Genomic DNA, 13,194 nt, shown 5'->3' on the forward strand with positions numbered 1-13,194 from the left:
AGGTGTGCTAATATGAGGTTTCCCCGAGGCTTTACTAATTGAATCAGTAGGAAATATAACAAGTGAAGCATTGAGTGTTGCTAAAATGCCTTCATAATTATACATGTATTTGAACTAAAGCATGACATCTGTGAAATATAAAAATGATGGGATATTCCTTTGAGTGGGAGGTGAAGCTCTTCTCCTCAGCCCTGTTTACATACACTTCCCTCTGGTGGTATATATTAGGAAAAAGAATAAAGCCCTTGCTTAGAAATGATTCAAACACATCTCCAGGAAGATTCCATGTTGAGAAAAGGCTTTTATTTTCATATTTTTGCTTTTCCCTGGTTAAAATCACTTTCTATCCTCTGAGCATTAAAAACTGCAGCGATGCATACAGCAGATATTAGTTAATGGTGTTTTGATGTTAATCTAGGGCGGTCTGACTTGGTTGGCTTTGCACTCTGGCCGTGTAAACACCAGACTTATATAATTCTTCAAAGCTAAAACTGGGACAGATTCTCTCTTACATCTTCTCTGTGAATCAGAGCATCTTATTTATTTTTCCAGACATGCTCTGTCTCTATTCACAAAGTAGCGTGGCATGCATGTGTGCAAGGGTTTCTGCAGTCTTTGTGTCAGTTACCAAATGAATCAGTTAGATTGTGACATTCATGAATATTGTATTGATCAAAAACAACTTTTTGCAGTCTTGTTGTGTTTGTTCATCATCAAAGAAGGTTCTGGAACCAAAAGAAGAAAAAAAAAATCAAAAAAAAAAAAAAAAAAACAGGTCATGTGAATTATTTTCTCCACCACTAGAGGGAGCAGGACAGCTTTGTTGAAGATCATCAGATATTTATGTCATCAGTCAGAGCACTTCCCCACCAGCTGCTATAGCAACAGTGAAGGGGGAGCATGCTCAGTGTGAGCTGTTCCCTTTGCTCCTGGTTGGTGTTGGCATGGAGGCAAATGAGGCTGCAGAAAGCAGAAGGTGTGAGGTGTGGCAGGGGAAAGGAGGCCTGGACATCAACAATGGCATCAAGTCAAACCGTTAAACCTGGGCTGAAAGCGTGTGAGCTGATCAGCTTGCGTTAAACCTATCCCAAACTGGGATGAGACTAATATTAGCTGCTTCCTGTCTTGCATCTTCAGATCTCCATTTGAATTCCAACTGTGGTCCAAGGAGGAAGTCATAAAGCACAAACATCCTGAAGGCGCCACATGGGAGAGATGTGCTTAAATATTCAGTCTTTAACATGAATTATTAAGAGCCATGCGTCCTCGTTTAAAACTGAGATATTATAAAAAATAGAAGTGTAGCAACTATAATGCCAAAATAAAATAACCGAGCTGGCTGTTTGCCAAATTGTTACTCAGCAACCATTACCATCCTTAATGAAACATGTTTCACTCCGTCTGCTGAGCCATGTGACAACAGACTATAAAAAGGCTTTTTCAGGGATTAGTGCATGTGGGAAATGTTGTGTTACCCCAATAAAGATGCTGCTAATGAGCCTTCACAACAAATTGACATGCTTTGGTTTGCCAAACGAAGAAATTCTGGATGATGCACAGACTATTAGGTCTTCACACACCAAAACATTTCTTCACAAGACAAAAGATCCGCCACCATAGTCATCCTCCTATCCCTGGGGGCTTTAAATCATTGCATGGATGGTTTGCTGCTGCAGCAATGATTCTGTGCTGTTTACAACGTGTCCCCCACCCCCCGCTGCACTCCTCCCCCAAGCACACCGACATACACGTATGCACTCTCCCAGCTCCTTCTGTTCGAACCAGCGCTGCTCCACAGCATCAGTCTTTGTGCTCCAAGAGTCGGCAGCACCTTGGAAACCTCTCCTCCCTCCCACTGTACCTCCCTCCTTGACACCATCACAGTCTCTCTCCCGCATCCTTCCCACCATTCATGCCTTTCTGGGGGATGACTGACTGAGTCGCTCCTGTCGAAGAGGAAAACGAGGAGCGCAAAGAGACAAAGAGACTGAGGGAGTGGGAACTAAGCTGAGCAGCAGCATGCAGGCCACTGCAGACATGACGAAGAAGGAGTGCTCCTGGAGCGGCTGGAAAGGCCAGGGTACTGACGTCTTTCTGTGTTTTTTTAGCGGTTGTTCTTGTTGGTGGGTTCAATATTCCAGAAGCGGGGCGTGTCTGATGTGGATCGCATGAGTCTGTTAAATGCATGTGCACATTGATCGTTTCATGGAGAGTTTTTGGGGTATCAGATGGGCTCCTTTATTTTGCATGAACCCACCTTTTGACTGATTCCCATATCTATCCTCAGTGAAAACAAAGAGGACAGGTGATCAAAGACAGCGACAGCCTTTTTGGGGAAATTGCATGCTGTGCTCCATCTGTTTGGGATGCATGCTGGGATGGATTCAGTGTTATGAACCAAGGCGTGCCATTGTTGATACCCCACCCCTCCCCGCTGAGCAGGGTGCCTGTTTTTATATGCTTAGATTTTAGGTGAAACGCGGCAGTTAGACAGTCGGATAGTGCTGACAGCCCTTCTCCATGGTAACCAGGACACACCCATCCTGATTACATCAGGCCCATGTCCTAGGCCACCATGGCAGCATGCAGAGCATGCTACGGGGGTCCGTCCGTTTCCGCTGAACTGGTGCTTATCAGAGGGACCACGAAAGAAAATGGCGTCACTGTAACTACTCTGTGCTGTTCAGCCACGCAGTAAAACAGAATAATATATTTACTGTGATACAGCAGGGATCATACAAGCATCTCATTGTGCAGGCTAGATCTTTACAAACAAGACATTCAGTCTTTATGCTGCTGAGTAATTTAAGGAGTTAATGTCTCCAAAAATCTCCTGATGTCCAGGATCCGACCACAGCCCGCTAAACACGTCAAATGACTGCTGATAGGAGCTGAAATCAATCCGATTTACTTTCCCCCTCTGAATCATGCACAGTCATTTTTAAAGCTGCAGGCGTTTTGTATAGTCATTCTCTCTGCTGAGCCCACGACGGACCCAGCATCAGTAATGGGCCTGGATCAGATTGTGATGCACTCACTCCTCAGTATGACCAGAAAACATAAACACTTCAGTAGGGACAAAACAGCCAACATGTCCATGACCCAAGTAGTGATCTAATTTAGAGTGCATCCTGACAATATTCACAGCGCCGGATCTTTTCCTTCATTTTAGATACGATGCAACTTTATTCCATATGGTATCATAATATTGCCTATCCTAAAATGCAACACATAATATCCATTTATGACAGTGTTGGGAGGTTTTGAGACTTGATTTATTATAATTGAGAAAAAAATCTAAGAAATCACTGCGTATTCACAGCCTTTGACATAAAGCGTAAAACTGAGCTAAGAAGGACAGTAGTTCTGCCACTGATGATCCATTAGATGTTTCTCTAACACAAAAGAGCAGCACTATGAAAAACCTTGATGATGAACTGAACATAAACTATTTTCTTAAACACAAGTTTTCCTGCTGGGATTAACATATTGGTTATTTTAAGGGAAGTATTGAAAAGAATAAAAACATTGAATTAATTCGCAAATAACCATGTGCTGGTATAATAACAGTAATATTATTTAGGAAAGTTTTGCAGTTTTCATACAAACTGTAATATGCCTCAAATGTTTTCATTTGAACAAGTTACTCTGCTACTGCTAATATTTATTAAAGTATAACAATTTTTCATTTTTTTATTGGCAGTTTGGGTTTATTATAACATCAGAGAAAAAAAGGTAAATGTCCTAAATGGGGAGAGTAAAGCACAGAATATCAACTTTTGTTATTCCTAATTTAATTTAATTTTAATGGTAAAACTAGGACTAAAAAAAGCTGCTATTTACTTGTTGGGTTGTCAGTCTGGTTGCACCCTGCAGGCAGATGCTCAACACAAATGCAGCTTTTAGTTTCCTTTAGAAAGATTAAATAGTGGGAAGTTACACCAAATGAGAACAGGATTTAGAATTTATCTTTTTTAAATAAGGGAAAAGCTTAATTGCAATATTTTAGTCAACTGGGCAGTAAGAAGGAACATGTGGGGGAGGGGACAGACTTTGCAAAACTTATGGAAACTATGGTCAGTTTGATATTATCATTCATCTAATAAAGAAAAGAAAAATATGAGACCACCCTTTTTTTGTTTGTTGTTATTCTTATTCTTCAGCTAATCTCTCTTATATATATCTATATTAAAAACAACTAAATGAATATTGATTTCTTTCTACCACTATACATATGTATTTAGCAGACCATGGCTAAAATGGGGATAATAAAAGCTTTACATTTTCCTGTCAGAGACTAGAGGGACTGAAAAGCTGAATTTTTTACATAATCTGCAGTTTCCTGATCATTTTAGATAAAACATCTTAAAGCAAAAGTAATGAAATTGATAATAAACCCCTAACATCTCTGCCAAGAAGAGGCAGTTCCAATCTTCCTGCTCGTTTTCTCTCTGTCTGGCTGAAGGCTCGTTTGAGGCCACAGAGATGTCTTTTTGGTGATTTAATTAGGTCAGGCTAAACTAGTTTCATTACAGGAGGGGAGGGTGGGAGATATTATTGTCAGCTGTGTTAACTGTTTGATCTGGTTTTGGCTCAGGGAGTGTTGAACATATCAGGCTGCTCTGTTTTGGCCTCTGAAGTGTTGAGGAGTGGGTGGATCACTGTCTGACAAGGTCCTACTTCAGTGAGTTCCTTAAACATGTCAGCCGCAAAATTGATATAAAAACCTTATATAAGGAGTAACTGCTTTCAGGAATCATAAGTTACTTTAATTAAGACTCCAGCCAGCAGAGTTGTTATACCATATTTTGTCTTTAAACACTTAAGAAATAAAAAGAGAAGTTGAACAAAACAATCTAATTTCTTAAGTAAATATTCAAGTTTATCAGTTCAAGTTGATTTTCAATAAGTTGATTTCAACATGTTTGGAAGTAGAGTTAAATAAATGGGTTGTGGTTATTTTCAAAGAAAATTTTGATGCTTTATCTGCTTGAAGGGGGATAGTTTCAGGTATAAACGGAGGTCAGTTTGTATCAAAGCTGAGTGTTGTTCAGCTGTTTTACTTCTATGTATTTACTCCCAGTCTGGCTGTTGAAGCTGCCTTTGTCCCCATGCATCATGAGAAAAGGAGTGTCTGTGTTTCTGTGCTGTTTGGGTTCGGAACTGAATGATGAGCGGCTGATTCTCCACGTTCAATATGTTCCCAAAGGAGCGCTCTCTCACCCCTCCCTCTTCTCTCCATCACTGGGTGAGCAGTGGGGAGAAAATGGAGCATGGTTACTATGGTAACTGCATCAGGCAGAATCCCGCTTGCTTAAAGGAGCTGCAGTCTTTGCAGTTTTCAGTGACGCTTTTCGTTCATGCACCGACTTGCGTTTCGGTGGCCTTTAGAGTTACAATCTGTTTTGCTTAACTGCCCTGTGGATCAACCACACCCCAGCCACACATACCCCCTCCTCCCTCCTCCCCTCTGCCCAGGCAAATTCTGATTTGCTTGCCATGCCGGTGGCCCTCCCCTGCTCTGTAGGGGGGGGGGCTCCCCCTCCATTGCTCTCCTTTTGTCCGTGAATAAAGCAGCTGCCTCTTTCCTTGTTCAGCCATGGGAGCCGCAGGTCAGTACACACTTCTCATACAAAGCTTTTCAGTCATGTCATAGAGTTTCTCCGAGCAGGACTGCTAAAAAAAAACAACCTTTGTATGTGTGTTCTTAGACGCTCTGCCTGGTGTGACTGTGACAGAGCATCTCCATTCAAATCATTCAGTCTGTCAGGGATGCATGTGCAGCAGCAGTTGTAACTGAATGGCTCAGCTTTCTGACTTCTGACAGAGGATGGTTATGAGATTATGAGAAACGGTCTTTGCAGTTACGCCTCGCTGGAACAGTTCACGTGCAGCAGCAGAGATTATTTAAAACCCAGAGAGCTGTGTTACCATGCAGTTCCAGCAAGCCTTTCGGCTTCCACAGACGCCTTTTAGCAGAGAGTAAAGATGGCCGTCATCACTATGCTGCTCACAGCTCTACAGCTAAAATTAGAGTGGACATGCAGGCAGGCAGAGCGAGACACTGGAGAGCCGAGCAGCAAACCCCCATTCATCTCCGATTTGAAACTTTCCATGAAGTGGCATCTCTTTGTGCTTTCTTCTGTGGACACCAAGGCATTTCCTGGCAGATTCCACAGGATGCATTGTGAACCCCAGTTGAACTGGGACCTATGGGGTTGCGAGGGAGGCAGCTGGCTCAGCTGAGGTGAAACAGGCTTGTATCCATAGCAGAGGACTGTGTCGGCAGCTGAAGCTGTAATGGTACACTGAGCTAATCCTCAGTTATCACTTCTCCTTCGTCTTTGGAAGTAGCTTTAAATTACAGGCCCCAGCACCCAAAGATGGAGGAATGGAAACATCACAGTGGGATGAATGACAGTCTGTACAGATTTTGGGTTGCAGACGCCACGTTTCCATCCTTTAATATGAAAGTGTGGCGTGTTACTGCTTTGATGCCTCGTCATCCTTTGCTGCTGACCACTGCGGTTCGGCCAGGTCGCAGTGAGCCCTTATCAATGAGCTGCTGATTGTGCTGCTATTTCTGCTGCAGCTTCTCAGACCTGCAGGTCAATCATTAACAGTCCGGGGAGTTGTTACAACACCAGAGTAATCATTGCATGTATGGTTATAGATGTATGGGACCAATGCAGGTGATCACAAAACCACCTCCAACCAGCAGGCCTTCAACTCAAGCCTGTATGAATCTCTCTCAGCTGATTACAGTGAGCTTCTTTCTCCTGCAAAGGGTACTTTAATCTAAGATGATGAGAATTGATTAAACCTTTGTACTGTCAGAGTTAGATGGCTTCCTGATCATGAAGAATCTGAATTTAAGAGGAACTCCTGAGAGTCGCAGCTATCGGAGGATGTTTGGTTATCAAGAGCTTCCAGTTTTTGTATTGTGACCTTGTTCTGTGCTTTCTCCTCAGCAATTGACCTCCTCTACTGGAGGAACGTGAAGCAGTCTGGTGCCGTGTTCAGCAGCGTTCTCCTGCTCCTTTTCTCCCTGACCCAGTTCAGCGTCGTCAGTGTCGGGGCCTACTTAGCTCTGGCGGCGCTCTCTGCCACCATCAGCTTCAGGATCTACAAGTCTGTGCTGCAGGCCGTGCAGAAAACTGATGAGGGACATCCTTTCAAGTGAGGGAAACAGGTCGATCACTGGCCTGGAAGTGGTTTAGAATCCAGCTACACTGACAGAATTTTTTTATTTTTATTGTTTCCAGGGCTTATCTGGAGATGGAGATCTCTCTGTCTCCAGACCAGATCAGTAAATATGCCGATAAGATCCTGCTGTATAGCAACACCTGCATGAAGGAGCTGCGCAGGCTGTTTCTCGTACAGGATCTGGTTGACTCTTTGAAGGTTTGCATCATAGTGAAATTAATCACTGCTTTCCTTTTATTCCTGATGAGATGTTTGCTTTAAGTTACTGCGCTTCAGTTTGCAGTTCTGATGTGGCTGCTTACCTATGTGGGTGCACTCTTCAATGGACTGACACTGCTCATCCTAGGTGAGATCATCTGATTTGCAAGCACTGCCGATGACTCACTTAATGAAGCGACTCACTGTTATTGTAGTAAAGCTATTTATCAGTTTTCTGTAAAATCAATCTCTTTTAAGAATCACGTCATGATTTTTTTTTCTTTAATCAGGATAAAGCTCATCCTTCAAAAACACATTTTCTCACTCAAATGCCTAAAATGGCAAATATGAAAATGATCTTTTCTCTTTGGGAAAAATGTCTGTCTTTTGTTTTTGTTCTTTTTTTCTTATTAAGAGGAGTCTCCTCGTTTACTGTTCAGCTGCAGAAAACCTTTACAAAATGGGTTATAGATATTTTCAGGTTTGAATGCCAGTTCAGAACATTTTAATCTATATTCTCCATCCCACTGTTCTTCTGCAGTGTTTTCAGCTCCTTCCTTCCTCATACACTTTTCTTCACTTTCCTTTCCCTGCATCCTTTTCTGCCTTGTGTCCTTCCTTTCCATCTTTGTTTTATCTTCCTTAAAGGCAAAAATATTTTAATACTTTTCCTTAAACTTTGACCTTTAATTCTTATAATTTTTGTCATTTTTTTCGAACTACTTATGTACCTCTTTATCTTGACTGATTCATTCATTCCTTTAGCTTATTTTTCTACCTTCCTCCTTTCATCCTCCATTCCTCTTCATTTATTCTCTCCAGCTGTTTTTATTGTTTCTTCCCTTGTGCCTTTTCATTTATTATTTTACCATGGATGTAAAAAACGAAGCATTGTCATATTTTCCTTTGAAAACAAGGGACTGAAAACTTTGAAACTCTAGAAAACAACTGAGTTTTTGCATAGTAAATGTTTAAAAATAATTTTGAACCATATGTGAAAATGTTGAGGGGATTTAAAAACTAAAACACATGAAACGTGGGGGGGGAGTCCTGGCGAACTCGAATTAAAGTCCAAATCCTCAGAATGTGTCAAAATGATTTTCAGTGCCATAAACATTAGCTGGGCTTTTAGGTCCAATTTGAAGAACTGTTGTTTTGTCAAATCCTGCAGGGGTTATCTATACAATAATTATCTAGTTTGTCATGATTTTCATTTGTTAACAGTTTTAGTTAAAGATCTTATTAGCTTTTCTGCCACATTAACTGTTATTGATGAACAATATTTAAAAGTTAATATATACCACAATAACAGGGATATGTTACTATTATTTTAATATACTCAACAGTCTATAATAACAGAGTTTGTCACTAATGTTCTGAGTTTTGTTTTTGAAGCAAATATTTTTTCGTTTATACACTTGGTAAAAGTAATGTCATAAATTTGTACAGGTATATTTGTTTTTGGCAGCTTTTTATCTTTTAGACTTGAACTTATATTAGCTTTTACTTACATATTAGCCAAAAACAATATATTATGAAAAGTTTTGGTCCATTGCTTAACTTTTCCTCCTCATATTCCTCTACAGCTGTGGTGTCAATGTTCACCTTGCCGGTGGTCTATGAAAAACATCAGGTAAGAGCAACGTTACCACTGGTCATTTCAGGTGTGCAGGATCTGGTGCAGCCTTTCAACAGGTCCGTTTCTGTTTACAGGCGCAGATTGATCAATATGTGGGATTAATACGGACCCAGGTCAACTCTGTGGTGGGAAAGTGAGTGAATGCATCTCAAGTTTCTTACATGTCACACTTTATATATATATATTTTGTTTTTTTTGGGGGGTGGGGGATGAAAAGAGGTTAGAGCATTAGCTTTTGTTCAGAGAAACTATATAGATAAAATAAAATGAAACTGAACTGATTTCATGTAAGACAAACTGATGTTTTTCCTCATGTTTCATTTATAAAGAGTGGATCAGGGCAGACACTTTTTCAGATCTTCAAAAATAATCCAACACAAATATTTACACTCATAACCTTACACTCAGTACAGGTTGTAACTTTAAAATTGTAGATAGCTATTTTGGCATATTTTTTAAACAGAGCTTGAAAAGCAGAGCTAAAAAGGTTCACAGCATAGTTCCTTAATAAAACCTTACCTCAAACCGCTTGATGAAATCAAAGCACCAATGTTATTCCCTGTCTGCCCAGGATCCAAGCGAAGATCCCTGGGGCCAAGAGGAAGGAGGAGTAATCCTGTCCGTGACACCTTGAAGCTGACGGTCCAGTCCAGCACCGAGTCGGGTTCCCGGCTGAAGGGCCCGATCATCATGTGTGGGGCGTAGTGCTTTGTCATCTTGGTGTTCTCTAAAAGCATCCACTGGGGAAGCCTTCACCCTGTCTATAGCAGTCTAACACTAACACACAGTCACAGTATGTGCATAATCCTGCTTCTAGGTAGATGACTACACAGCTCAAAGACAAAAAAAGAACCTGTTTGTGTTGCTTATTATGAAGTGCATGAAATCGAGCCTTGGGTAAATAATATTTGATATCTTTTGTGAAGTTTTGAAATCACGCTACATTTTTGCTTTGCAGTGCTAACCACAAGTTGTATGGTTTGGCCCAAAGAGGCTGAAAGCCCACAAACCTCCTCCGCTGCCAGTGTTGAATACTGCTTCGTGTCTCAGTTAACATTCGGGGCTTTTATCAGTATGTCAATATATATATATAAATAATTTCCTTTTGGTGTTTCCAAGCACAAGATAATTTACGGTATGCGTGTTAGATGTGGTAACTGTAGGGGTTTTGCTCTTTTTAATAACCATAAGGAACAACACACACACTCACATTAGGTACTGTTGTACAAGTATGAAGACAAGGAGTATCGGTTGATATGAAGCTTGTTTGAATAACTGTCCAACTTTGTATTTCATTCAGCTATACTTGGTAGTTCTTTAGACCCTGGACTCTAACTATTTGCACTTACAGTATGTATTTAATTACAGGAATAAAAAATAAATGTACCTTGATGTAACGTCTCCTGTGCCACCTCACTGATTCTTCCTGCCAACTGAGGCTGTAAGGGACGAGTGTCTTGGAGGCCATTTGGGGCTAAGTCTGACCTGGTGAAAGCTCTCATGTTGAGTCTGGGTTCAGAGACCTATAAATAAGAAGCTCTGGATTCTGACACACAAACAGCACAGTGCTGTGTAGATGCAAGGGTCACACACAGGTGTTTGAAAAAAAAAAAAAAAAAAGACTGACAAGACAAGACTCATCAATAACTACTTTTAATGGCCTGTAGGTAAATAATTACAACTCTACATGAACATAAAACAGCCCTTTTGGATAAACAGGAAACTTCTGCTTTGATAACATAAAATATTTCGGAACACAGTTTGTCTTATTTAAACATTAAAACCATCTAAAGAAAAAAGTTCTAATATCACTCCTGTCATTCTCATACGGAGCTTTTATTTATCTGTTGAGCACAATGGGAGAATGGAGCTGGAAGAGACCACCCTGAGCGTTTCCACCTCCTTGCTCTGCAAGGACCATTCTGTGAGAAGGATCAACCTGCAGGACAAGAACAGGCTTTAAAACACATTAGCTACTGTGTGAGGGGAAAAAAACAGAACCATGGGCCAAACAATGGAAAGAGAAGCACTCATCTGTAACATACCTGGTTCCACTTCCATTGGTTCTCAAGGTACGCCGGAGTGACAGCTGGTCTTGGAGGAGTCCTGATGAACAGTCTGTAAAAACAAACCCTTAAACATGTTACTGGTTCTCTTGAGATAGTCAATAGGTTTCCATGTTGATGTGAGTGTGACCTGGTGAGGCGGTCTCCGCAGTCCTGTTGAAGCTGACGGATCCTTTTCTGGCTCAGATGCAGAGTGCTGCTGGGCCCGTTGCACAGCAGGCTGTTGATGGCCGACCGCAGAGTGTTAATCTGAAAGAAAAACAATCCACTGCACAAAAACTGGGACTGAAAAACAATGTACTGCAACAAAAAGCAAAACATTAATATAGACTTATCATGGAGAGCATTATGACCATGAAAGGTCTGCACCTTTACGTCACTATATATGAAACTGATGTAAAGCTCTGAATATTGTGACACCTTTCCATTAGAACCAGCATTTTTAGCTACGGCATCAAGTAGGGGTAAAACAAATGTTGTGAACCAAAATTTGTGATAAAAGTATTAAGAGACGTGTGACTGAATGGTCTCTATACTTCTACAAAAACTCTAAAAGTTTTACATCAACTGGACTCTCAACAAAAAAAACATCTGACAGCATCTCACAGCTCATTAAAATAACCTTCTATACACTTGCGTGCGTAATTATATAATAATAAGCAGTCAAATGTCCTAATATTTCCTCTCCACCTTAAATAAAAAACAACAGTTCAAATGTTTTTGTTGCTGGTTTTAATCAGGGTCTGCAAACCTAACAGTCCTAATAGCACATTTTTTTCTCAGTCCAGCTAAAACAAACTTTTTAAGAGCAACAAAAGGTACACAAACTGAAAAAAACAGCTCATAATTGTTGATAAATATTTACAATAGGAAATATTTCCTTAATTTTAAAGAACCACCATTCTGTTTTTTAGATTAGATTAAATTAGATTAGATGAGCTTTATTGATCTCACAGCGGAGAAATTCACTGGTCACATATTGGCATAGTAATTAATTTTTAATAATATCAAATTGTTATAAAAACCAGTGATAATAAAAGAAGCCCTAAATAAAAATTTCTGCTACTCGGTCACATTAAAAGCACAAACAAAAATATACTTTATTGTAATCTTATATGATTACATCTTATATGATTATCTCTCCTAAAACGCTGGCATAGACTGAACTTTCTATGTATTTTTTCAGTTTTGCATAACACACAGCAGTGTAACGCCCATGAAATGATGCACAAGCCAGAGTCCTGAGGGGAGCAGCGGCCCTCTCTCGGCATAGTCGTGTGTGAAGGACCGCTGGCTCTGATGGCAATGTGCGACTCAGCTTTGGAATCAGTTTTGGAAGGATTAGACTAGGAAGAGGCTCTACGCTCATTCATGTTTAAGAAGGATATATTCGCCATTTCACCGACAGGCTGTTTGTTTACACTCCCCCACCAGCTTTCTGTCGCTCTTACTACGTCACAGTCAGTTGCGCTCATTGGTCAGAGTGTTGGCCAATAGGCACAGCGGTGATTCCAATTAATGAACGAGACTGTGGCAGCCCGCAAATACTGGAGCAAATACGGAAGAGCGAAAAAGCAATTTATGTCCTTAATATATAATTGTCTTACCAGAGCATGTTTGTTTTTAGACATTAACTACTACTTGAGCCAAACCGAGACCACCTCTTCAGGCCACATTAATTTTGTTGCGCATTAAGAGTTCGATTGTGCTTTGATACGGACCCACACAGCTCCAGATTTAGGTCGAGCTAAATTTAGATTGACCTAAACCTGCAGGTGTGAAAAAACACCCTAAATTTTGGTACACTTAAGTAGGATCAGATCAGACCGGTTAACCTTCACTCTGCAGCAGCCAGCTTGGCTGCCCATGGCCCTGTTGCTGGTTCTCTGTTCCTTCCTTGGACCACTTTAAATACATACAGACAGCTGTAAACCCAGAATAGCTGTACTTCTAGAGATGCTCCGACTCAGTTGTCCCACTTAATACTCCATGTGCTTACTTTTCTGACTTTAACTTTTATTTTGAGGATAGACCGATACCACGAACCTCCAACCAACAGGTGCCACAATGAAGCAATAATCTGTC

The 13,194-nt window shown here is 40.7% G+C and overlaps 2 protein-coding genes across 4 annotated transcripts in view; one reads left to right on the forward strand and one right to left on the reverse strand.

Moving 5' to 3' along the window:
• The window catches only part of rtn1a (reticulon 1a), a 29,541-nt gene extending 19,097 nt beyond the window's left edge, over positions 1 to 10,444 (forward strand). Inside the window, exons 1-7 of one of the 3 annotated variants that reach the window (XM_038286184.1) lie at positions 1,745 to 2,080; positions 6,972 to 7,179; positions 7,266 to 7,404; positions 7,483 to 7,552; positions 8,991 to 9,037; positions 9,118 to 9,176; positions 9,615 to 10,444. In XM_038286184.1, coding sequence (XP_038142112.1) covers positions 2,020 to 2,080; positions 6,972 to 7,179; positions 7,266 to 7,404; positions 7,483 to 7,552; positions 8,991 to 9,037; positions 9,118 to 9,176; positions 9,615 to 9,657 — 627 coding nt within the window. In that variant the 5' untranslated portion in view covers positions 1,745 to 2,019 and the 3' untranslated portion in view covers positions 9,658 to 10,444. Of the gene's footprint in view, positions 1 to 1,744; positions 2,081 to 5,458; positions 5,613 to 6,971; positions 7,180 to 7,265; positions 7,405 to 7,482; positions 7,553 to 8,990; positions 9,038 to 9,117; positions 9,177 to 9,614 lie in introns of those variants that run through there. The other 2 variants (XM_038286185.1, XM_038286182.1) reach the window with 2 other exon arrangements.
• Positions 10,445 to 10,686: 242 nt separating this feature from the next.
• The window catches only part of tdrd9 (tudor domain containing 9), a 57,436-nt gene continuing 54,928 nt past the window's right edge, over positions 10,687 to 13,194 (reverse strand). Inside the window, exons 33-35 of the mRNA XM_038286181.1 lie at positions 11,240 to 11,358; positions 11,089 to 11,161; positions 10,687 to 10,982 (exon numbers count right to left, since the gene is read on the reverse strand). Coding sequence (XP_038142109.1) covers positions 10,884 to 10,982; positions 11,089 to 11,161; positions 11,240 to 11,358 — 291 coding nt within the window. The 3' untranslated portion in view covers positions 10,687 to 10,883. The remainder of the gene's footprint in view (positions 10,983 to 11,088; positions 11,162 to 11,239; positions 11,359 to 13,194) is intronic.

The sequence above is a fragment of the Cyprinodon tularosa genome, unplaced genomic scaffold (assembly GCF_016077235.1).
Source record: "Cyprinodon tularosa strain WSP-4 unplaced genomic scaffold, ASM1607723v1 ctg222, whole genome shotgun sequence".
Lineage (NCBI taxonomy): Eukaryota > Metazoa > Chordata > Actinopteri > Cyprinodontiformes > Cyprinodontidae > Cyprinodon > Cyprinodon tularosa.